General features: G+C 39.8%; 2 protein-coding genes across 2 annotated transcripts in view; both read right to left on the bottom strand.

Annotated features, from left to right (window-relative positions):
- Window positions 1-736: 736 nt before the first annotated feature.
- Window positions 737-5514, bottom strand: tslig3b (tRNA splicing ligase complex subunit 3B). The gene is made up of 8 exons (XM_088433259.1): window positions 5333-5514; window positions 5061-5209; window positions 4749-4862; window positions 3731-3906; window positions 3561-3641; window positions 2537-2653; window positions 2153-2320; window positions 737-2012 (listed from the first exon to the last, which is right to left on the bottom strand). The coding sequence occupies exons 1-8, from the start codon at window positions 5368-5370 to the stop codon at window positions 1704-1706; spliced, it is 1152 nt and encodes a 383-aa protein (XP_088289385.1). The 5' UTR covers window positions 5371-5514; the 3' UTR covers window positions 737-1703.
- Window positions 5515-7222: 1708 nt separating this feature from the next.
- spred1 (sprouty related EVH1 domain containing 1) overlaps window positions 7223-25822 on the bottom strand; it is a 38748-nt gene continuing 20148 nt past the window's right edge. The window contains exons 3-6 of the mRNA XM_088433886.1: window positions 20612-20780; window positions 17742-17788; window positions 12459-12614; window positions 7223-11480 (exon numbers count right to left, since the gene is read on the bottom strand). Of these exons, the coding sequence (XP_088290012.1) occupies window positions 10782-11480; window positions 12459-12614; window positions 17742-17788; window positions 20612-20780 (1071 nt within the window). The 3' untranslated portion in view covers window positions 7223-10781. The remainder of the gene's footprint in view (window positions 11481-12458; window positions 12615-17741; window positions 17789-20611; window positions 20781-25822) is intronic.

Below are 25822 nucleotides of genomic sequence, written 5' to 3' on the forward strand. Positions count from 1 at the left end.
ACACGGAGATTTTCGGGGGAGCCGTGACCTCAGAAAGCTGGAATGCCGAGTGGTGAGAATTCTCCAAATGGGACAGCTGCCCGTCTGCTGCCTGGACCGACTGGCCACTGACCTCCATGTTTACCTTACTTGTACCTCCGGCTGACCGTTTTTTTTCGCGCACGCTAAAAATCGCAATACGCAAGAATACCGACGTTTGTCTGCAACATATCCCACCGCAGTCGCATTCTTTTTGCGGCAAATTACAGGTCAAATTCACAGCACTGTAGAAATATTTGTCAATTGAAAAACTTCGTGTCTGTTTATATTGTATTTGTATATTTTATTAAGCCATTTTAGTTCGTATGTGTTCAATAACTGAGTTAATTATTTTTAATTTACAATTAATACCTTCAAAATTCATTTGCCAGATGACGTGGACGAAAAATGACATCAGTGCTCAAGCTTCAACCAATCATGACTCAGTTAACAAATGTCACATGATCACACCCAGAAAAATGAGTCGCGATTGGTTGTTACTTGAACCCTGAGCAAATGCGGTCATTTTTAGTTAATATTAAGCGGCAAAACACGCATTTCGTTTCCGTTATACATGAAAAATAGCAGAGAATGTTGAAATTAATTATTGACAAAATATTAACTTTTTTTTTAATGCTGAAAATGGCTAAACAAGTAAAGCATCCCTTGAAATCTATAAATTTCCTTGACCTGCAAAAAAACAAACAAAAAAAACAAATAACACAAATACCATAACTTTATTTATATAAATCACATTTACACCGTTTCAGGGAAATCACAATATCCAAACACTGGTGAGACATGCTAGTCAGGGAAGTTAGGGGCTGCCCGGTGCACATGGGCAATACGTTGGTGACCCCTGAATCAAACTTAAAACAAAATGTAAATATAAACATAGACATAACCGTTGAGGAGTGACCACATCAGTCTTCTGGACTAGTGTTCCTCAAAAAAAGACTTAGAGTGCTGTGCCATCCCGATTTATAAAACTTCAGAACTACATTTGTAGCGGTGTCTCTAGGCATATTTAACTCAGCAAGGTGTTAAGGAGTCACTATAATTCAATTCAACAATTGAGTTGATTTAGTTCTAATTAATTTGCTCTTAGTTTAAAAAGAAAGAATCCAGGTCACATCATATTAAATATGCTGATACCTGTAGGAATAATTACAATCTTACGTACCACCCGAAGCATCTTTATGGACCTCGAGTTACTCGTACCTTACTCGTAAGAATCATGGTAAATCATTTTGGTGAGCAAAAGAGTTTCATGACTGCATACAGGTAGTTTTTAATATATTGTGATTTTTTTTTTTTTTTTTTTTTGAGGGAGCCATTAGCTTTAGGCTGGTTGCCGTCAATGCAGTCATTTGCCATTAATTAAAATAGGAGGAACCTCAAAATATTAAAAACATCAGGAGCCACATTTTTTTTCAATTGTTTATCTGTCCTTCAACCAAGCTGTGGTGATGGAATAAACATGCTATTCCATGAGAAAAAGTTTACAAAAGGAATAAGATATTTATTCAATATAATAGGTTACTGAAGTTGATGTTCGCTGGTAAAAAATAAAAAAAAATAGTCTGTTCTACAATAACCCATAACAGACTGACTTTTTTTTTTATAGTTTAAATCATTCAAAGGTTTAAATTCAGTTTTGGCAATAAAAAGAAAACAAGAAACCATTACTGGTATCGTCCTCGCTTTCCACCGTAACCCTCGTGGTTTTGTCTCCCACCACGCCAACCTCCGCTACCCCCTCCTCCTTTTCCCCAACCACCTCCACCTTCCCGCCATCCTCCTCCTCCTCCAGCATCTCCTCCTCCCCGCCAACCACCACCTCCTCCTCTCCCTCCTCCTCCTCGCCACCCCCCTCCTCCTCCTCCCCGCCATCCTCCTCCATCTTGCCTTTTCTGCCAAGGGGGCATCTCAGGGGGCGGGGCGTCTATCTCTGAGGGCCGTCCACCTCGGTCAGGAACTCTTCCCATTTGGACCTGGCGAACACGCACAAACGACAAATGTGAGAAGGGGCATGCAGAAGAAAAAAAATACACTTAATATTAATTGTATGACAAATGTATAAAAAGAATTCAAAACAGAAATCCAATCCATAGAAAAGAGTTAGCACGGGTACCTTGTTGATTGCACAGGCGGTGTTCTCTCTGCTGGTCCCGCTGCTGGTCTTGACCACGTTGCAGACGTCCTCTCTGGCGGCCAGCAGGGCGGCGGCATCCACCGTGGTTTCGGCGCTCAGCGCGTGTCTCTTGGGCTGGTACGCTTTCGCCATGCTGTCCACCTTGGCCTGAATGTAGAACACAAGGAAGATCTCAAATATACTTTTTCAAAAATGTTCCTGTTGTACAAAATAAACTATATGGCAACACAACAAAATATATTAGATACTGAATTCTAATTAAAGCTCAACTCAACTGAATATAAAGTCCACCCAGCCAACCATTCACATAAATTTAAAGTAATTTGAACAGTAAATTAGCTTAAAAAACCCCATCCAACATGCCTTGGCCCTGTCAGACCACCCAAACGACTGAATGGTGACATCCAGTCTCTTGATGAGCATCCTGCGCCGGCACTCGTATTCTGATGACATCACTGCGTTCATGCTGTGGAGTTTCTCCTGTGGGAAGACACGCAAGAGGACACTGTCATTCACAAAGTACCATACGGCATACAATAGTATATTCCCAATCATCGCGTGTCACCAGGCAAGAGATTATCAACGGAAAACGACAATATCAACCCCACGCATCTTTAGCGCATTTACATAATTATTTTTAGGTTTTTAACACACTTTGAAAATACAGTATTAGAATCACATTTAAAAACTTCAGTCTATCAAAAAACAGAGCAATGTCTAACATTACAGTAGGCCACCATCTAGCGGACAAAACTAGAATCGCTCCTAAAATAAATGTGAAGAACAAAACAGTAGTTTTTAAACCACCAAAAATCCTCATATGTCAAATTTAAATATTGTTGTGAAACATTATCTTTTTGGTACATATCAACAAATCAATGCTTTTGAGGAAATAAAAATTTGGCATATTCCTTGAGTTACCAAACACTATAACGTTAAAATTGGTATTTATCTTTACACTGCAATTATAAAATGCCCACCAAAATCATAGTACACTGCTGGTTTAAGGAATATTGAACTTACTTATCAATTTATAGTAGTAAAACGTTTACATTTATTTTCATATTTTGTTTTTAATTAATTTACTCAATTATTTATGCACAAGTAATACCTTTAAAAACACACTTTGCAACTTGTTATCAACTGAAAATGTTGTCACATGTCCTCAAGGCTCAGGTAACGACCAGTCCCGGCTCCTCATATTTCTGGGTTTGATCATGTGACATTTGTGTGTTTGTGATTGGTTGACGCCTGAGCCCAGATCGCATGTAACGTCCTTATTAGTTGACAGAAAGTGGCAACATTTGTTTTAATGGTGTTACTGTATACGAAAAAATAGTTATCAGAATAAATATAGAATACAATCTAATACAATAGGATCACATACCCACTGTTCACTACTGAGGGCCTTCTTCAAAGCCGGCTTTCCCACGATGCCATTGGAGGACTTCTCAACAAGAGGATTCACCTGCAGTTTACACATTTAGCCTCAGTTTAATTAATGACTTTTTTTTAACCACTTCAAATGTCGCAAAGTGGACCAAGAGTGAGTTTCACCTTGTTTTGGATGAGCGAGAGCACATCTGCGGCGTGGTGTCCCTTACACAGCGGAACGTTCAAGGTCTGGCAAATTTCCCGCAGATCCCGAGACGCCGAGTCTACGTTTTGTTCTCGACCGCCGCCCCGTCTGCTGATGGCAATCTGTGCCGCCTGAAGCTCGGAGCTTAAAAACACTACACAGGAATCAAATCACAAAATAGCAATCAGCTGAGTTGAGTTTATAAAATTTGCCACATCCTGTAAACTTCAAACACTCCAAATTTAATGGATTTTAGGTGGAAAAAAAGATAACAGACTGCAAAAATATTACAGTCCACTTAGGTCGGAGGATGCATAAACATTGTTCTGAGCAAGCCATAAGCATGGTTGAAACAAATCTTTTCTCCCCAATAATATGTTCTATTTGTAATTATGAGTGTATCACAGCATTAGGATTAATATTGTATTTGTGAAATACGACTTAAGCAGCAAAATCGACTTTGGATTGTCCATCTCAGACCGCAGTTCCTCAGGCCCCAGGTAACAAAGTTTTTTTTTTCTATGGGAAATGCAAAATATGAGTTTGACTTGTTCCTGAGTCTGCAAATTTCATAATTGTACATGCAGTCTTATTGAGCACAGGTAATAACCAATCACGGCTCAGCTACTTTTTGTTTCCTGTGATATTTGCAAGCTGAGCAGCGATTGGATGTTACTTCAACTGTGATGACATTTTCAGGCAACAGAAAGTGTAGATTTTGCTGTAATTTATATTCCATAAACACAATAATAAAAAAAAAAAAAAACATATCAGGACTACTGAGGCCGTATAGAAAATATTATTATGTACATTTTATATTTGACATCAACTTAAAAAAAACTCACAAAATCATTTTTGCTCTTCATATAATAAAAAAAAAAAAAACACACAAATTAGCAAAAGAAAAAGCCAAAAGTGTGGGTGGATTCTTTAAAAAAAAAAATCTGGTTCATTGGACTGGTTTTCGCTGCATGTTGAGTTTGAGCGGCGACTTACGGACAAACTTGAGATGGTCTTTGGCATTTCCCTTCAGTATTGCTGAAACTTCAAACGGGCAGCAAAGCTCTTTCAGCAGGCCCCTCATGTCCACCTCCAGGCTGTCCATGTCCTCTGCGGGGACACGTGGCTTCGATAAAAAAAATATTTCAACGCAGTCGTGGGAAAATGAATTAACAATGCCAGTCAAAAGTTTTAATCCTCGGTTCTGTAATGCTTCAATTTTATTGTATGTGCAGTTTGTTTAATTTGTGGTTATTATTTTCCCAAGAGCTCAGAAAAAAAGGTTGGTTAGATTTATTTTGGATTCACCTGGACCGGTTGTGATGCTCTCCTCCAGGTCACATAGCGGATTCAAACGTGACACCAACCACCGGCACAAGTCCACATATTCCGCGGACGACAGGCCGCCTTGCGCGGCTTGGCGCAAGGCCACCTCTTCCGTCAGGGGACCGTCATAACTGAGCGGGAGAAATATTTTTAATAGATGTTTTAGAGCCGATTTCAAGTCGAAGTCAACATAGCGGGAGACTAACATTGCAAGGCTAGGTGTTAGCATGTTAGCTAGCAGGTTACTAACTCACCCGAGTTGCTCCAAAGAGTCCAAAATATCACACTCCATCACGTATTCTATTATTTGAACATCATAACATGATAAAGTTTAAGTGTAGGTGTGTGTTTGTGGGGAAAAAGCTTGTCCATTTATTTATTTTAGCTGCATGAATTCGAAAACACACAGCGGTCCTCTTAGCATGCTGTTCCGGATGTGAACATAGACCGATAGGAAACCAGCACTTTTCAAGCCAAATAATAGTTCCGCCTATATCCAGTTACTCGATTTTTTTTTCAAATTTTCTTTATCGTTCGATATTTAAGATATTCTCAGTTAAGTGGTGCAACGCAGCAATAGAACATCATTCTTGTAAAAAAAAAACCCAAAAAAACCCTATATTTATGAAAGTATATTTAATTGAAACCAACTACTACTTACATGTAAAAATAATACATGCACTGATTACAATATAAAAGTAAACACTATGTCCAAATATTTGCATATAATATAGGTTACTTATAAAAAAATATTTCTATGTTAGAATGTTTTGATGAATTTGTTAACTTAGCAATAACTAAGAAGCAAAGTGAAACGTAAACCCAAAAAGTTATAAGTAAATATATAAAGGATATTTACACAAAAACTTAAATCATTATTCATGTTCATTGCGAATCAAATAAATCATATTATATACAGATATTTTAGTCTAAATTGTATTTGTAGGAAAATGAATGTTAACTGTCAATGTCTAAAACTTGATTATTGCTTAAAAATGACTGAGACGCATAAGTGCACACGCAACATGTTGGTATTTGCTCGTCATACATTTGTAATGATTTTTGGATGTGTGCCTTTGAGTTCAACAATATCCAAAATATACACAGGCAAGAGTTAAAACTCACAATTTTATTATGATAATGTTATTTGATATGTCAAATTACAAGTGTATGATGTAACATAAAAACAGTTACAAACATATGTATGCATATTTACATTATATATTTAGGAAAAGTAACAAGCTACATCTGTATAAAGAAAATACAACTATGCCATGGGAGTTACTGAGACTATCAATTTTACATCATATACTTGGTATTCTCCAATCAACAAAACATAAGAAACCGGTAGAACCAGAACAGACAGATGTTAAACTGATGGAGACTAAGATGGACACGAGGCACTTCTTTTGTCGTCGTTGTGTTTGAGGTCGTCAGGATGGCACTAAAGAACATAAATTAACAAAATGAGAATATGCACAAGGAAAGAAGTGGAAAGGGGGGAAAATGAACAAGCAGTGTTTACAGAATAGTTAATAGTACCATTTATACTGCAAGTTTTTTTCCAAAAAACACAAAAATGTCTTCCACTATTTCAGAACTAATCACATAAATGTTACATCAAGCGCCGTAAGATGTCAAAAAAAGCATACATCGAGTAGTATCAGTGCACCGAAGCCTTGCTGGAGAACCCGAACAAAAACACTCCAGAAAAACTGCTGTGAAAAGTAAACAATTTTGTTATTCTTTTGGGAGAAAAAAAAAAGCACTGAAAAGGATACAGGGTTTATTTCTATATATATATATATATATATATATATATATATATATATATATATATATATATATATATATATATATATATATATATATATATATATATATATATATATTTCTATATATATATATATACAGTATATATATATATATATATATATATATATATATACAGTATATATATATATATATATATATATATATATATATATATAGATAACCATTCTACACAATGTCAATGTACATTTGTATGCATTTCAAACATTATGCACAAGTATTTTTCTTAATTTCCAAGTTTGAAACAGGATAAAAGACTAGCAGCAAAGTGGTTAAAACGGAATATATATATATATATATATATATATATATATATATATATATATATATATATATATATATATATATATATATATAAACACACACACTGTATATTAAAGCGGACAGATGTTTGTTGCATATATAATACAGTACATGACAGGAAGTAGCACTGTGCTGGTTAATGCAGAATGACAAAAGTGTTAGTTTTTGTTTGTCCATTTCCTTTGTATAGAAAAAAAAAATGCACATCCTACATTTTGTCAGCCAGCAAGTTTTTAAATCAGCTTCATCCAACCTTGGTTCAGCTTGACGACAGTAAACGCAGACCCAAACGCACACACTCAAAACACACATTTCGCACCAAAAAAAAAAAAAAAATCTTGATGGCTGTTGGAGAATTAGGGTTTAACAGTCGTTCATAGCTAATTTTCTGTCAGCACAATAAAATTAGTGATTGTATCTAGCAGCCTTAAATTCACGTATTTATAGATATATATTTATATATTTATATTCATGTATAAAATTTCCAAAGCGAGCGGAGTGCTACTCCTGTACCGTTAGCGCTATCCTTCCGTCTACCGTACAAAACTAGCGAGAAACTTTTATGAGAAGCTCAATAGTCATTTTGTTTTGTTTAGCCCCAACCCGTTGCAAATGCCCTCTACTTTTCAATGTGAAATAATACTACAAAAGGTGGACCTATGTACAAGTATGCTGTCAATAGAAGCTACCGTAGATAATGCTGACAGCCACGATAAATACAGCTCTATCTTTAAAAAGACAAAACAAGCCAGAGTTATTATTATTATTATTATGATCAGTACTTAAATACAGTGTTACATATTTACAGGTGTTTGGTACCAAAGGAGGAGGCTCGTTTACTATTACTACAACCGACAAAGGTCTGGGGGGAAAAAAAAAAAAAAAAAGTGTCCCATCAGTCTTAAGTATGCGTCTTGTGTCGTAGGTTTGCATAGAAAGATAAAAAATAAAAGTCTGAAAATAAAAACAGAATATTTCTAGTTATGGTTTTGTGCTAACCATCGTTTCTGTCTATCACATATTAAACAAAAGGTTGATGAACTTGTAAAAATTCTCTTGAGCAATCGAGTGTGAATTTGGAAGGCATGGCACCGGTTTGATGTTACAAGAAAAAAAAAAAAGGTTACATTTAAGTTGTCGATGTCTACTTCATTAATTGTGATGATGGGAACTTTAAATTGAAAACCTCGATTCACATACAGAAGTCCTGTAAAATTGCCATACTAAGTCCCAACAGTTCTAATTCATTCGCCTTCCATTCACCAAAAGCAGGACTTTCAAATCCAACTTTCAATTGTCTGCTATTTTCAAACTGTGAGATCGATGCAAAAATCAGCGATAACGCAACGATCCCGTGAAAGTAAAACGACTTTAAAATCTGACATACATTGCACCTTTTTGGGTACAATCATTTGACTATTTTTGCATTTTCTGCTTTCAAAATTTATATTTGAAATTTGGAGGTTAAGTTTTCAGTAGTATACTAGTACCATAAATAGCAAAATCAGATACTGATCATTTTGCAGGTCTACTTTTTCCCCCAGAGTTATATAAATTAGATTTATGTAGAAATTGGCAGGTAGACATATTGCAAGATCATCTCTGTATGAAGCAAATATTTTAACCAATGAAGCAAATGTTAGCTTATCGTTCGTGGTGGTGTTACTGGTCAGTCATATTCAAAAAGAAAATGCGTTTAATTTGACTGGAGCGCGAAGATGGCTAAATCAAATTTCCCTGTGGTCTTGAAGGCAGCACAAAATTAAATTTCTGAGGTCCTCGATTAAACGTTTAAAACTGTACGGCATAAGAATACGCAATCGCACATTATAAGCCGGTCAACACCGTACTAACTGTATGATAAAAATATTTGTTTTTTTGACTTTACACTTAAAGTTAATGGTAGGACTACGCTATTGAAAAAAAATGGTGATAAGACTAAACAAATTCAGGTTGTGCTGCCGCTAAGAATGAGTCCCTGTATTAGATTTCGATTAAAAAAAAAGAAAAAAAATATCACACTGCGTTTGATATTTTAATCCACGCAAACATTAAGATGGGGAGGGGGGCAAGCTTTCTGTTATCATGTTTCTTTTGCTGGTGTTTTAAGCTCCATGAAGGAAAAAAAAGCATCAGCACTGCACCACAGGGAATTGTGTAATTTTTGTTTAACCAACTCACTTTTTTTTGCAAATTATTCCAATCCTAAAAAAAATAAAATATAAACATTACTTGTGTGAGAGAAGTCTGGGATTTTGTAAAAAAAAAAAAAAAAAATCTTTAGCTTTAATGTGGAATGAGTCGTTAGTCGGGACGTTAGCAGTGCATGTGAAGGCCGACGTACGTGCGCGCTCACACACACACGCACACACACACACTCCATCCGTATGTACTTAATTGCTGAGATACTCAACATTCCTGAAAAAATGCGCTCATTCATCCAGGGCTTATTAAAACGAAGACACACGAAGGAGTGGACTGGTGACATGAGGAGGGGCGCGAAGGAGAACATCAAAATAAAAATACAAGTGAGGGACAAACATGGGACTTTTTGAAGGTGGAGGGATGCTGCAACCAAAAGCTCGAAGAGCAGTGCTTTTTTTTCCTGACAAATCGGAGAAGGGCGTCTCAGTCCAAGAGTAAGCCGTGTTTTAAGTGCCTGGTTGTTTTTGTAAAAACATATTAGAATACAAGAAAATAGAAGGACAGTCACCCCTCACTCACCGAAACAAAACTTGCTGGTTGAGCAAAACTTTAGCTTTGATTCAGAAGGTGAGCAAGGAAAAAAAAAAAACTGCAGTAAATAAGTGGAGCTTTGAAATTGTAAGGATGTCGTCTTTCACAACATTTCGGGGGCTTATAGAGGGAAAGTTAGCATGGTAGAAAGTTACCATTTTCCCTTGTGACGAATGGAATGAGTCCCTTTATTTTGGAATGCAATCAAAATGGCGGACGTGAGGCAGTTGCCTACGGGAATATAACGGGCATGTACTGCACCACGTTGATGTTGAAATGTGTGCAAAAAGGGGCGATGTCACGTCGAGCGCACTTTTTTTTTCCTGTCTAATTACACTGATGAAGGGAAGGAAAGGCCACTGTTACCCAACTGCAACGTCACACAAAATAAGCATAAGAACATATGTATCCCTTTTAGCATACTCAAACAGCAAGTTATTTTTCTGAATAGGTGTGTTTTGTTGTTGCCTCTGTACAAAAAGACACACTTCCTTCATAAAGTTACACGTTTCTTGTCGTAGAGTTCGGCCAGGTGTACGTCAATGCATGTTTGCGCGCGCGTGGTGCATTTAGTAACATCTCCGAGTCTGTTAATCTCAATGTCCTCGTCTCCTCGTCCGGACTTAGCTCGACGCAAAGCTAAACTTTTGTCCTCCGCTGCAGCTCGTCGGCGACAAACGCAAACCGAAATCTCCAAAAGCCCTCAGAGCTGGCGATCAACAACACCACCCCGGGCGGTGGGGGTGGAAAAAAAGGATGCCGGCGTTGAATTGATCCGCTGTGATCCTGTGTTAGCTAGCTTTGAGGAGGTCCCAATGGGGCGGCGTGGGGTCACCCGGCCGCCTTGTGCTTGCCTCCGCAGCAGCGGCACGCCTCGCCGCAGTGGTGGCAGGCGCGCAGCGGCAGGTAGCAGCACATACAGGGGGCGATGAAGGAAAGCGCCACCAGGGCGAGCCAGCGCAGGCAGAACTGCTCGTCGGACGTGTCGCACGAGCACGGGTCCGAGAAGTCGCCCTCCGAGTCGGACATGCAGTGGTAGAGCATGCTCTCGGCGCACAGCATGCAGCTGACTTTGTAGATGCACTGCTTGATGGGGTCCGGGGCGTCTTGGCACTGCCCCCGCCAGTTGTCCTCGTGGTTGAACATCTCGCGGCAGTAAATGCAGCGCGAGCGCTCGCCGTCCTCCCGCCGCCGCCGCCCTTTTTTGGACTTGAGCAGCGGCGAGGGCTGAGTCTTGATGGCCGTGCCCTTGCCCAGGCCGAGGCCCACGCCCGTGCCCATGCCCAGGCCGGGGCCCGAGTGGTGGTCCCCGCCGGGGCCGTCGGTGAAGAGGTACTCGCACTTCTTACTGTCCAGTTTGGGGAAGGCGGCCGGAAAGTCCAGATCCTCGCGCTCCGCCTCCTGTTTCCACATGACCGGGTGGCGGTAGTCCTCGTAGCCGCGGATGAGGACGTCCTTGCGCGGATTGATGCGGACGATCTCCTCCTCGTCCATGTGAAAGCTGACATGGCGGCTCGATTTGAATGACACCTTGAGGACCAAAACCGCAGAGACACCAGTTTAACTCCCGGGCGTCAAACTCAAGGCCCGCCGCCTCATTTGATGTGGCCCGCCAAAGCAAATCACATAATTTCTGTAACCCTTGCTAAACTCAGTTCCAAATTTGAACTGGTCATTTATAATTTAGCGCTAAAGTTATTGATTACTTCTGGTACTACAATACCTAAGTGATTACATATTTGTACGTACTTAATTACTTTAGTACTAAAGGATAAAATGTAATTAATTACTTTTGTAATACTGTACAATGAATGCTGAACTGCAAAGATGTATAAACACATCTTGACAGGGATTGAATGAGTGAAATGTCAGGATATAAATACTTTATAGCGTTTGTCAAAATGTGTTTTTTTCACTAATATAACTTGTAATAATTTTTCAACACAATTTTCAAGAAAGCTAGTTCAATTAAAGGTTTTTAATTCTGCATTCCAAATGCTCGAGACAATGCAGGTGTAGTTACTTTATCCACCGCTAGGTGAAGTAACGTTATGATAGCTGGAAAGCATAACTAAATATTTTTTATATCCCTTTGTCCCATTCAATCCCAAAGATGTAGTTTGATGTTTAGGACATTCAGTCCCAAGTACTTACATTGATTTTATTTATTTTTTTGCAGATATTTGGGTAAAGAAGACTTTAAAATTGGATGGTACTAAATGGATGAGGAACCACTAATCATGTTTTTAGGTGAGTACTAAAGTCATCAATTACTTTAGTAATCTAATTTCTCACACTAGCTGTGTCCACATTTCTTCACCGCCAAGTTAAGTGCTAAAGTTTTAAATCAATCAATAAACAGTACCTTGGATTCAATGTCTTGATGGGAAAAACTGAAAAATACGTCTTTGGGGTTAAATGAGTTAAAGTCGAAAGATTCAAGAAAATTGACCTCTCAAAATTCCTGGATACAAATACCCAATTATTGATGTGGCATGAAAATCATACCTGTGGCGGCAGGTAGCGTCGGTTGCTTGAGGGGAACTCATCAAAGGGTTGAGCACGTACATAGCAGCCCCTGAAGGGCTCCGTGGACACCACGTTGTTCAGGGGGGAGAAAGGCTCCTTCATAGGCGTACAGATGGAAGGAGGCTCTTCACACGCCTGCACACATGGAAGGAAAATACGCCGATATTTTAAACCACCATTTTAGTCGACATAAACAACAAAATAATCTTTCTTTTCCTGCGCTTTGGTTGCTTTCCAAATGTAACCACCAGAGGGTATCATGCACCAATGCTTGTCAAAGGGCGCTGCAGCAATGACTGAAGGCACTTCTGTGTGGGAAATCAGAGTTCCCAACAGCCCTTCCTCCAGCATTCACACTAAACTGATGAAAAAGCTACAAACACATGGCTAAAAATAAAAAGGCCACTTTTCTTTTCAAACGAACCGAAGCACAGTCTTTCAGCTTCGGTTCCACAACATCTCCTAATGAAATGGATCTCACCATTGACAACAATCAGGCTGAACTTTCTAAAAATAGCATCTTGTGAATGCCGCAGACTGCATCGCATAGGGACATATGCGCTGTGTGGGGAATATACATTTCAGGCTTGTGCACAGTAGATTATAAACAGGCTCCGATAAGAAATAGTGCCAAGACTTCAGTACTCATGGCAACTAATGTGACTGCTATTTCATGATTCATGAATGCAGAGGTGCTGTAGAAACGGAGAGATGGGGGAGGATATTACATCAGGAGCCAACATTATGTCAGCACAAGCATCCGAGTGCCCCCCCCCAGCTCATCCACGCACCAAACTATCAAGGATGCAAAGACGTGTCAAAGTTGAATTCAATTTATCGACCGGCTTACGGTTGATTCATATGCGCCGCTGCTTTGTCTGTCGAAAATGAACTACAGCAGAAAACCAACCAAGGTAGAGGACTCGCTGTGCCTGGATACTGGCCAAACTCTATTCTTTTTGGATTCGAAAGATACTTCTAAAAGAAATAATGATCTGCTCCAGGGTTAAATGTCAGTTATGAATGCTTTTTAACTCATTCAATCCCCAAAACATATATTGAGGTTTTTTTTTTTTTTTAAAGTCCAGACCTTCAATCCCATGTACTTAATGTTTTTCACATTCTTTTTCAAAGTTAGGAGTTAGCCTGGAATTTCTTCACATACAGTGATTGTATGCTTATCTAGTCATTTTCATTTTGTTTCTAGTTCACTTGATGACTATTTTCTACAACTTTTGCAATACCCTATTCAAAAAGGACATGACTCAAATTGGGTGTCAAATGGCTAGTTTACTTATCTAAAGGTTTATATTTTGTCGTTCTTCTTGAGATCCTGCCTATTAATTTGTGTCCATTTTGTCCCAGCACGACAATAAAGTTCATGGCATCCTAGCCAAACACACAAAACATTATTGGAAAGGCCAGGATGTCCTCTACTGAAGATGCAAGGACTTATGGTAAACTGAATGAAGCAAAGGCTTGAGATCAAAAAACAAATGCCACTACAGTGGACACAAATTAATAGGCTGGATCTCAGGAGGGTCATATTAATTTGATACATATTTTTATGTACAGTTCGTTTCTTTAAAAAGACGTGTTTTTAGAGGCACATGAAAAATAACTTAGTTATCAATTTAAGAATAAAAACATTAGCTGTTCACCGCGTAGAACGGTGTACTATCCCTTTAAGACAGCGTATTGACACTGGCACTTCTTGAGTCACAAAAAGCCAAAGAAATAAGTAGAGTGAATGATCGGAAGCTTGCTGAACCATTTATAGTACTTCTGCAACTTTTGAGGCCCTTTTTTCGGAGCTCGAATGCTTTTCGCTGTAGGGCTTTTGGTATCGCTAAGCTCACAAAAGTGTTTTGAAAGTTGCTCCACTTTTTAAAGGCACACGCACCTTCAAAGTTTAACCCCAATTCAAACTCACCCTCACAACTCCTTTGCCCCGACCTCATCAAGGCTGGGTTAGTACTCTATCTTCCTCTCAGTGGCGTGTGGGGGAGGCTGCTGGCTCTGGTTAGTCAGTGCCGTGTGTAAAGGAGCCCACGCCAGTGCTTTAACGCACAGCGGAAATCTGGTTTGGTCCCAGCTGCTGCAACAGTAATTACTGTCCTGCGGTTGCTAAGAGATGTTTCCTTTGACTCCAAACCCCCCTCTTCTCTACTACCCCACCCCCTTCAACTTTCACCCCCAGTCTCCCCCTTGAGCTGTATGTACAAAGTATGTGCGTGCATCTGTGTGTGCGCAGGATGCCTTCAAACATACCAAGTGTTTACGTGAGGAGGAGAAGATGGCGGAAGTAGCAAAGCGGGACAACAGAGCAGGAAAAAGTGACTTCGCATTGCATTCAAGTTTGAATTCATGTGTGTGTGCAAGTAAAATAGAAAGAGGGAAAGAGAGGCCAGAAAGTCTGCAAAGAGAATGTCATAAACTAGCTCCAGCTGGAGAAATGCAGCAGAGAACTTAAAAAGCCAGATGACAGCTGTATGTGTATGTGAGAGGAAGACAGAAAGGAGCAAAGGATTGGGGGGGGGGGGGGGGGGGGGGGGATCAAAATGAGAAACAGACTCTGGCTTCCTTTTTGAAGCGCTTGCCTAAGCCCCGCCATTCAAAGGCATGCGTGGGGGCCAATCTGGAGCTGATCTGACCCCAGAGATGTGGCCGGGGGTGAGGGAGGAGAGGAAGGGAGGACTGGAGGGAGGAAGGACAGAGGTTGGGAGGAAAGGGGTTTAAGTGAAGCAACCTGGCCTCGGACGAACACCAAGGAACATCCCGCGTACTTCCGTCATCACACGGCTTCGCAACAGAAAGACTGAATCATCTCGTTGGCGCACGATGAGTTAAACAGTAAACAGCTTCATGAATGATAAAAGTCCACTTCATGAGACAAAAAGCTGTGTCATCCTGCACATATCCTCCTGAGACCAAGTCTAATCATTTGTGTCCACTGTGATGGACATTAGTTTTTGGTCTATATAATTTGCTTCACTGGAGCAGTGATGCAATGATGCCTCATGTGTTTGGATGCGATGCAATTCAAATTGTTGTCTTGCTGAGACAAACATTGTCAGCAATGCAAAGTAGCAATTGAGAGTGTCATCTTTTGATTAGGTCAACAACTAACAATTGAATTCGATCATTGATTATTTTGTCAATGCATAATGGGTTTTAAAAATGTTTTAATTTCCTTCCTTTAATTTAAAACATGACTTTTTTTTTCAAAAGTGATCTTGCCAAAAAGTCTTTTTTTATGAGTTGGTTGCATGTTTGGTCCAAAAAAAGGGGGCAAAAATGTTCATCATTGTTCCAATGTAACAGATGTGTGTAGCTGTCTTATTTTGTTTCAGAACAATGGTAATCCGTTTGCTTTCATACAGGACTAAAGACATCTGAGAAAATTTCCAGTTGACAGCCTGGAATTCTGTCGGTTCTGAAGCCAAGCAGTCAGCATAACCTTTCTGAAATGGTGAATTACAACCTCCTATTCATTCTAAATTAAGTACAGAAGTGCTTTTTTTTTTGGGGGGGGGGGGGGGGGGGGGGGGGCATGGTGAATAATTTGTTGATTTGGAAGTGCCGCGTCAGTCTTGGCAGAGTTGTGCATTTGTTCTTCATGGTTAATACAGCTCATTTGTGTGTAGTTACGCCGAATGAGCGGACAGGAAGTGGATTGAGAACGCCGTCTTTAAGAAGTAAATGGGGTCATATAGTCACCATTGCGGTGTTCACAAGGCTAAATCACACACCCACCAATGCTATTTGCATCCAGCTATCCTGCACTGGACTTAAGTCCAAACTGTCCCATGACTTGTTGAAGCCCGATGCTTTGCTATTTGCTAGGTCTCCGCTTGCAGAACTTGCGAGTGGTTCACTTCTCTTTCTCCGCAGGCCAGGTCTGCGACCGCAACATTCGGATGCCAAATCACCATGGTGACACCCTCGGTGGCTCACGCGCTGAACCTTGTGAACACCCACCCCACTTTCCCGTTGCACCCCCCACCCCACCACCACCCTTGCTGCCTAGCAACAACAGTGCCATTGGATTTCCTGTGTGTTCGGCCTGATCCCTTAAAGAGGAACTTTGCCACAGGAACAAGAACGCAGCTCCCTCCCTCACCCCACTTTTTGAGATATTGAGGGGCGGGGGTGGAAGGTTTGGGGCTGCCATGAGTGATGAACCATGTAGCTGAGCTCTAATGAGTTATGAGAGGTACAGCATGAAGCCAAAACATAAATGATGGTATGCCATAGAACGTCTGAACAATAAGCTACCTATTGGCCAAAAGTCACATGACACATTTCCGTTCAACCCACCAATATACTTGACTGAGTGAAATAGCATCATAGCACACAAAAGCTCATGATGATGTCTCAGCAAGACACGAAATTTCATTGCATCCCACCTAAACACATGAATGGAAAGGCCATGATGTCCTCTACTGAGTACATGGGGACTTAGTCAAGTAGCTCAAAAGAGTCAAACGCTAAAGGTCAAAAACATATGCCCACAACTGTGGACACAAATGAATAAGCAGGGTCTCAGAAGGATAGAAATAATTATTCGTTCTTTTACTGGTACAAATTTTACCTTAAAAACACATTTTGCCATGGGCTGTCAACTAAAAATAACACCAAATATGCTCAAGGCTCCGGTAACAACCAATCACAGCTTAGCTTGCAAACACCATCCAGTGAATGACAGTTACAGTTGTCATTTTCAGTTGAAAGCAACAGGCAAAATGCATTTTTAAAGATATTGATTGGAAGTGAGAAATAACAGAAGTTGTCAAATTTACAGACCAAAATATTAACATTTTTTGCTGATGAAAGTAAGATTGCTATTGAGAGAATGCATTTACAAAAAAAAAAATGGCCATTTTTACGATGTTAGTTCATTATTTTGAATGAATGAAAAAACTCACCAATTAGTGGTTGCAAATCACTATCAGTCTTTGTAATGTGTGAGCTGTTCTTGTTTTAAATAACTCTTTACCCTGAGTGACTTGCTGCAACTGCATTCCTCATCATGCCTTCATATGAACAGCTATTTCAGAGCATTTTAGCCAGTGTGTGTGTCAGTGTGTGTACGTTCTTATGTAGTTTTAGATAATACCATAAAAGCCAACACAAATTGAATTTGCGCTCATTTAAATGTTACAACGATGAAAGATGTATCCGTTGTGTAATTGTTCTAATTTTATTATTATTATTATTATTATTTTTTTTTAAACAAAGTGGCCCAAGAACAACACTCACTGGTAGTCTGTCCTCCGGAGTATCTCCTTCACCAAAAGGTCGACAGCCTAGAAGAGTAGAAGAAAACACAAAGTTATTGAAATGAATTTAAAAAACACTCCTGTTCAAAACAATTAAGGGCCAACTTTATTTACAGAGTTGAAATAAACTTAGTTATTTGACAAAGCAGTTTGACTGTCAAAAGGGTGCCTTATTTCGCAAGCAGAAGCAAACAGATGTATTCTCCTCCATTCAAGCCAGAATGAGACGAGACTCGTGCCTCCATCCGAGTGCAGCCTAAATGGGGAAATGAAAGCTGCTTTGTGTCAGTGGGGCACATGGAAGCTCATGAAATATGCATGCCACGAATAATGTAACCCGACCTCTGCTAAAACGCCATGTGCCATTTCCACATCCACTCCCGCCTCCCAAAAAACACCTCGTCTGCAGATGCCAGAAGACTGGCAGCTTGCATTTCAGGTATCAGGGTGACCGTGTTTCGACTTAATTGTGGATGATATAAACTGCGCAGAAGTCATTAAACTTTGAAAAAAGAAAAAAAAAAGGAGCTTTTTTCTGCTAAAATACTGACAATGTCACTTTGAAGTCAGCATTTGTAAAGGATTCATTTTCTACTGTGCAACTCGACATTATGCTTATCTGGTTTGACATCCTCGAGGTTGGACAAAATTCGGCACTTTATGCAAAATTGGTGACTGATTATAAGGTCATATTTTGCCAAGAAATCAATAACGCTGTTGATCGAGACGCAAATTATAAGAATTTGCTGCGGCATCTGTTCCGTATTCATTGTACTTGGTGCTGTAATTTCATTACGACATAGTTAATTAATGTAAGTACATCCATTATTTCCATCAAGTTATTTTTGTTTGACTTAACTTTCATTTTATGACTGACCACTTCTTGAATGCCATTTCGTAATTACTTTATATTTTTGTTGATACGCTATAATGACTGTTCAAGTATGTGCAGTACGTAAATAAACAAGTTATTTAAATAGACAAACTGTTCACTTAACGTTCGGTTCGTTAAATTTTAAAACACTGATCAGCAATCGTGATGCGCCCCAAAAATATGGTAGTCTTAGCCCGTCAGTCAAAGAGCAAATCAACTAGCCTTAGGCAACTTTTTCCTTCCTGTACAAATCAATTTATTTTCTTGTTGTAAGTGACCTACATTCAAGTTGTTGTCACGAGAATTTTTTTGCAAGAAAAATAAAAAGTATGAGGGGGCGGGAGGCGGTTGCAGCATCCGCAAACCCCCAAAGCAAAACACTTGTACTGCCACAACAAACACCACAAGAATGGCGGACAAGCTGCACTGACATATTTTGCCCTGGATAGTTCTCAAAAAGAAACACATGAATTACAGTATTATTTAATTCCAACAGAGCTGGACCGCAATATATATCAGTCACAAGTGTACAGAACACTTTATTCTTGAGTCTTATGACTCACCAAGCCTCAGTGTTATCTGTCTTCTCTGCAGGATGATGCATAACCCAGAGTATGATCCAACCAAAACCTGACAATAAGCATATTCAAAGTATTTTCTCAAGACTAAATCCAGCAGCTATAACTGAAGGCCTGGCATTTAACCACTTTTGCTCTTTATCCACACAGTCAGACAGTGATAATTGCTTTCAAACCAACAAAGCAGCATAAAAGATTGTTAGGTGTTAAATCTGACTAAACAAATATCCTGGTACACAGGCAGTACCATAAATAGCCATCAGTACTTGCAGTACCATTCTGAAATAAGAAGTATCAAACATCCTAAATGAAAACTCTGTTTAAACTCTGTTTAACCTCATACAGTACTTGCGCGGCCTCGATTCACATTGGTGTGCGGTAAATGGCAGCTTTAATGGTCAAAGTCTTGAAAGCTAGTTGATATAATTGGCACATACACCTTACATAACTGACAATGTGATTTGAATGGCTTCAGCAAGAGAACACACAGCCCGACTGTCTGACAAAAGAAAAACTAGCGTTCTTAAGACGTGAGAAAACTTAGCCAGTGTCATGCACAAAATGACCATTTACAACAATTCCATTGGCATGAAGGGAGATACTATTATTCCTGCAAAAGATGACAGAGGACTTGTCTCAATCACATGGAGAAGTTGTGTGCACATTTCTTCAATGCTGGAGAGGAAGCAAGAGAGAGCGAGAGACAGCGAGTGCGGCACGACTCGGCTGTGGAAGCTGCCTGAGCCATGTGCCCGCCGTTGCCATGGCAACAGAAGACTGCAAGACCGATATACACGCATGTGCCCGCGCGTTCACAGGGGCGCAGCATATTCTCTCGCCTCCGCAACACAACATGGGCCGCCCCCACCCCTTTGACCCTCCTCCTCCGCCACCCTTGCCCGCACACATTGACGAAGCGGAGCGACTGGCAGCGGAGCGATGTGATAGGAATACAGAAGGACCTGTCTGTGTGTGCGCGCGTGTGCGCTGATGGGAGAGGCATTACACAACAGTGACAGAATACAGAGGATGCCAGGACACAGAGGAGAACGGAGGAAATATAGAAAGAGAAACCCGTTCTTTTTTTGCTGCAGCTGACATTCGTAAGGGTTTAAGTGTTTTCTGCGCAGGTGTATGGTACAGCAGAAAATACTTTCAATTGTTAAGTTGGACTGATTTTACATCATGTTTTGACTGGTTGGTGATTGCAGACTCAATGAAAATTGACCTTAGGTTTTTCGAAAGGATGTGTGGAGTTTGTATGGGCAGCTGGCGCTAACAAGATAAACACAGGAGGGGTCGTGCTTAGCATTCCGAGACATCCTTAATCGCTAATCAGCTCACTGTATCGCACACGGAGCACATGCCAACATGCACATGTCCAAAGCAGGTGCCCACCTTGGCTGATGTCCTCGATGGCCCTGCGAATGCCGCGATCGAAGGCGCGAGCGTCGGCTGGGCTCTGAAAAGTCAGCCCGAACTTTTTGTCATTGATCCTCCAGTGGTGAAAGATGGGGGTGACCTTGTTGTAGATGAGGCCCTCCTGCAGGACACACTCTAGCACCACCTAGAAAAAAAAAGCAAAAAAAAAAGCAATTGAAGATCAGGTCATTTGTGCCTTGAATACTTTTCAATGCAATAAGAAGAAGAAAAAAATTTCGATTAACATTTTTTTGTAACCTAAAACTGAGACGGTAAAACGTACATTTCAGTCTGTACTTTTTCACTTAAGGAGATGCCATACGTCTACTTTTACCAGTCTTATCTGTATTCCTGCTCAAGAACAGGTGTAACTACTTTTTTGAACTTTGTACTCTCATAGTTAAGTACATTTCAGTCTGTACTTTTGACTTGAAAAGAATCAGTACTACTACCTTTACCAGCGGTACAGTATAGGTATGGGCGGGTCCTAACTCGGCTCTAGTTAATGGTACTCTCGAGGGTGGAGGATACTTGTATCTGTGCTCTTGTAGATGTTTTATGATCATAAACAATAAGACATATGTCAGACATATGCCCATTAAGATGCAATTTCTGTAAGTATAGAAATAGAAAAAGAATAGAAAATTGCTATTAATCATGTGTTACTTGAAAGAAAAACGAAAAATAGGATACAGAGGTCCTTAATGTGATCTATTATTGGCATTTTTTTTTTTAATATATTTTTAAGTACCGGTGGTATTGGTACTGGCTAAGGGTGAGTACTCATGAGTTGAGTACTCATCCTGGTACAAGTTTGAAAGAAAAAAAAAAGTGGCATTGTTCCTTTGTCACTTAGTGCTTACCTAGTTAAATACATTTGTTTTGTTGTTGTTTTATCTTGGCTGGAATTGACCATTAAATTCAGCTTGGGAATGCCACATGACCAAATTCAGAAAACTGGTGAACCCTGATTAGTCGCTAACCTGAGCAACTGTGATGTCATTTTCAGTCAACAGCAAGGGGCAAAATGTCCGCCCAATTGAGATGGATAAAATGGGTGAATTTTGCTGCTGGATACATATTACACAAAAACAATATTAATTAGTTGTGGAGTTTACAGCTTATTAATGTAAATAATATATTCCTCGACCCAACATCTTCTTTGAAACGCAATCGTCCAAACTAAATTCCATACGATTGCAAGAATGGGGGAAGAAGAGGTTTTGAGCGGGTTGTTCGAGGCAGACAGTCAAAAGTCTGTGGTGGTGAGACACTGTATTTCCAAAGCCTATTATTAATCAGGGCTACTGAGCCACCTCCTGGCCTTCCTTTAGGGCAGATTAAGTGAAATGAGAGACAGCCATTACAGTCTTTGAGGTTTTGACTAACGTGCACGAAAGTGGCTTAACGGGGTGCGTATGTGTGGCGGCCGGCATGCAAGCTTGGCGCGCTGAAAACCATCCGTGACCCAAAGCCTGCGCTTGCGTGGTGCAAATTCCTCCTCGTGGGTGGGGATGAGTCACAAAGTAATAAAAAATAAAATAAACATTAAAAAACGGGGGGATAGGTCAGGGGCTAGTTTTTTGCTGTATGGATCACGTGATAAAAAGTATACTGTAGCTGTGACAACTACTTAACACCAAGTAGTAAGTTTCCATTCTAATATTTCCACTGTAAAGGAACCCCAAATTACAGAACAATCCCACTATCAAGCACCCTTTGTTATAATGTTGGGTCACAATGGTATGCTTGTGACAGGTGTGACTCCAAATCTCAGATATCATTAAGTATGCTTCCAAGGATGCATATAAAAGCCTGGAGTAACAGTTACTTGCAGTTGTGAGAAGATAAGCCAAAGGCAGCCATCTTGCTTTTATTGTCAACCAATATTTGCCGTCAACTTAGCCGACTTAGTCACCCAGCCCTAATATATAATGTGTTTAATTGGAGAATCACACGCAGTCTTGATCGGTACGAAACTGAACTCTATTGGTGGGTGGAAATGTGGCAGGTGACTTTCTACAGTTTTGGAATAAGTCTTGAAATGTTTGTCCATTGGTTTAAATGATTTGCTAGGTCATTCATGTTGGATCATTTAGAGTCACTGTAGTTCAACCTGTAAATTATTCAACACTGATTAATCTAGGGCCTATCTTAACCCTAGATCCTTTACATTTTGTCCATGTACGCATTAGGCAGGGATCAGGAAGTGATCATGAGAATATAAATATTATATATATATTAGGAATGATTTCTCCCACTTCTAATACTGTCTACCATCAAACATGTTATTGCTCTTCTAAATTATATTGCTGGTCATGTCAAAATGGATTTTTAGTGTATTCCACGAGCCCAGAAATGTGGATGTAGGATCATAAATGGCCCTTGGGCCAGGTTTGGACACCCCTGTCCTATGCCATTACAAGTGTCTCGCAAAATGTTTTTCTCGCCTTCCAAAGAAAAGATGGACCAAGGGTTATGCCGAAGGGGTGAAGAGGAGAGGGATGGACACTTAGGAGGTTTTGTGAGGGATCAGGTGATGAAAGGGAAGAGGATGGGGTGTCTCTGCCTCTGGGGCTTATTGTGGAGGGTGAGACTGAATGGAGCCGAAGCAGGTAAGATGAGCGCCACAGAGTGAGGCCTGCGCAGACAATATAGGAAGTATCGCATGTTGCAAGAAAGGACAATGCTCAACGCCGCATTCCACAAACTGGGTTTGGAGGTGACAGGGTGGGCGATGTTAAACGAAGAGCAAGAGAGAGAGAGAGCCAGAGATGAGGTGAGCCGGAAAGCAGACACAGAGTTTGTGAAGAGCTTGAAAATAACAGGAAAAGTCTAGTTACAGAACGTGGGAATGCGACGGGATTTTCTCTAATAAATTCAGTAAAAATTAAGAATTTTTCTGTCATGTAAGGAGGAGGAGGATTTGAACCCAGAAGCAGACCGCACGGAAGTGAAAAAGAAGAAAGTCTTTCTACACAAATATCCAACGTAACCAAAGCGGGCATTGGAAACTGGACTCTATGCTCTGAAAACTGGCTCAGAAACATGACTGAAAAGAAACTTGAGCTTGATAATGTTCTGACGCACTGCTGAATTTGAGGAAGGTGTAGAGTCAGATTTATACCACTAGGATTGTCCAAATTCTGACCTTAAAGCGTTCGAGGCGAATGTAAACAAGAATGATTGATTCTGATGCATTGGTTGTTATGGTTCATCACAACACATTTTAAAATCCTTCTTTCATAATTTCCTTAATCTAAATAAAGGAATGTCTTATCGTCATATATCTGACTTAATATTGTAACTTGTACAAATCCTGCCGTCACGTGAAGGCATTAAATAAACATATACAGTAATAAATAGAAACATAAAAAAATATAAACATTTATTTCTTGTAAATTGTGTTTTTCCATTCACAGGTGACTAAAATATGATTGTAGCAACTGACAGTGAGTTTTATTTATTTATTGTATTCAAGAATTACAGCAAGGCACACATTAAACTGCATAAAACACTGTCACCATTTAGTGTGCTCACAGAGTCACAAGCTAGTCACATATGCAACATCTTTGGCACTTGCAATTTACACGCTTGGTGACACCGATAGTCTTGCAGATAATAAAGTGCTTTTGGCTGGCAAAACTCAACAAACAAGCAAGATGCATGTATTTTGAGACAGAGACAGACAGAGAGAGAGGGAGAAAGAAAGAAAGAGAACCCTTGACCAAAAGGAAAGCTAATTTTGATGAGCCAGTAAGGCGCCACCATCACAGCTGTGAGCAATCCAAGGGAGGCTGAGATGAGCGAGGCAGTAAGCTCAGCTCGAGATCTGACACAAATCCGAGAGCCGGTGTCGTAAGAACTCGTCAACCAATTAGGTTGCATGTTTTTTTTTTTTAAGAGACAGTGATGGAAGAGAGGAGAGAGAGATTGGTAGCTATATGGAGAGCCAGCTGAGTCATCACCAGTACACTCTGTGCCGCATCACTGCGCATCACAGTCATATTCCTACCACCTTTTCTTATTCTGTAAAGCTCCGCCTAGGATTACAAAGTTTTGACAGAATTTGGCATTTCACCTGGATACCGCTCATGCACCCCTGACAACACCACCAGTATCACGCCGGTCCATTTAACCCGCCAGTGTTCTTCTCAAGTTATTTAGAGTTACAATCAGAGTTGGGAACAACTTGATAACCCTTTCTACCCTCCAAAAATGACCTTAACTTTGTTCAGACACAACAAACTAAGATTAAAGAGCAACCGAACAGTGAGAACGCAGCAATTTTTTACTAGGAGTAATCACCTCTCTGGGCATACAGTGGCTACAGTTAAACTTGTTTAGGGTTGGTTTATTTAAAAATCACCAAACTGAGAAAATGAATTACTAGAAACAACATTTGGGCACTCTAACTAGCAATGGTAGGCTATATTACAATAGCTAATTCACACACATATATATATATATATATATATATATATATATATATATATATATATATATATATATATATATATATATATATATATATAATTATATGTGTATGAATTAGGGATGCCCAAGGACTCAGTAGCCATGAAATCAGGTTATTCAGACAAAAAAAATAAAAGAAATCCTTGTACGTTATTCTCAAAATTTTGCACAGCATTTTGAATAAATCAAACTCTTTTACATAAATGTGTCTAGTGCTTATTCGATTAAAATGGTAATCATTCATAAAGACTGAAAACATTTTCTTTGAGGGGAGGGTATATCGCCCAATTAAACTGTACATGTTTTTTTTTTGTTTTGTTATTCTATTTGCTATTATTTGTAATTTTAATTTGTCCTTTTTTTTTTTTTTTTTTTAATGAGCCTTCATTTCTACTGGATTTATTTAAAAAACTGTAACCAGGAAGTTAAAAACCAGCAAACAAACACCGACTAAGCCGCACAGATGAAAACGCATCCGGCTTGGTGGAGCTAATTACAGTACGTCAATAACTTCTGCAGTCAAGTCGCTGATGGTTTCAAACAATACTGCGGTAAGAGGAACAGATAATGTCACGCCTTGCCGTCTTGCATGACTAACATTAGTCGTCTGTGGCTTTGTCTGTGGTGGCTGTTTTTCTTGGACTCGTTGTCGTGCCTATGCCCTCAAACAGTCGGCAGAGCCGCGGCCCATGCCAGGCACCCCGGCACTGG

Source organism: Hippichthys cyanospilos, chromosome 14, assembly GCF_059441005.1.
Source record: "Hippichthys cyanospilos isolate Australia breed blue-spotted pipefish chromosome 14, RoL_Hcya_1.0, whole genome shotgun sequence".
Lineage (NCBI taxonomy): Eukaryota > Metazoa > Chordata > Actinopteri > Syngnathiformes > Syngnathidae > Hippichthys > Hippichthys cyanospilos.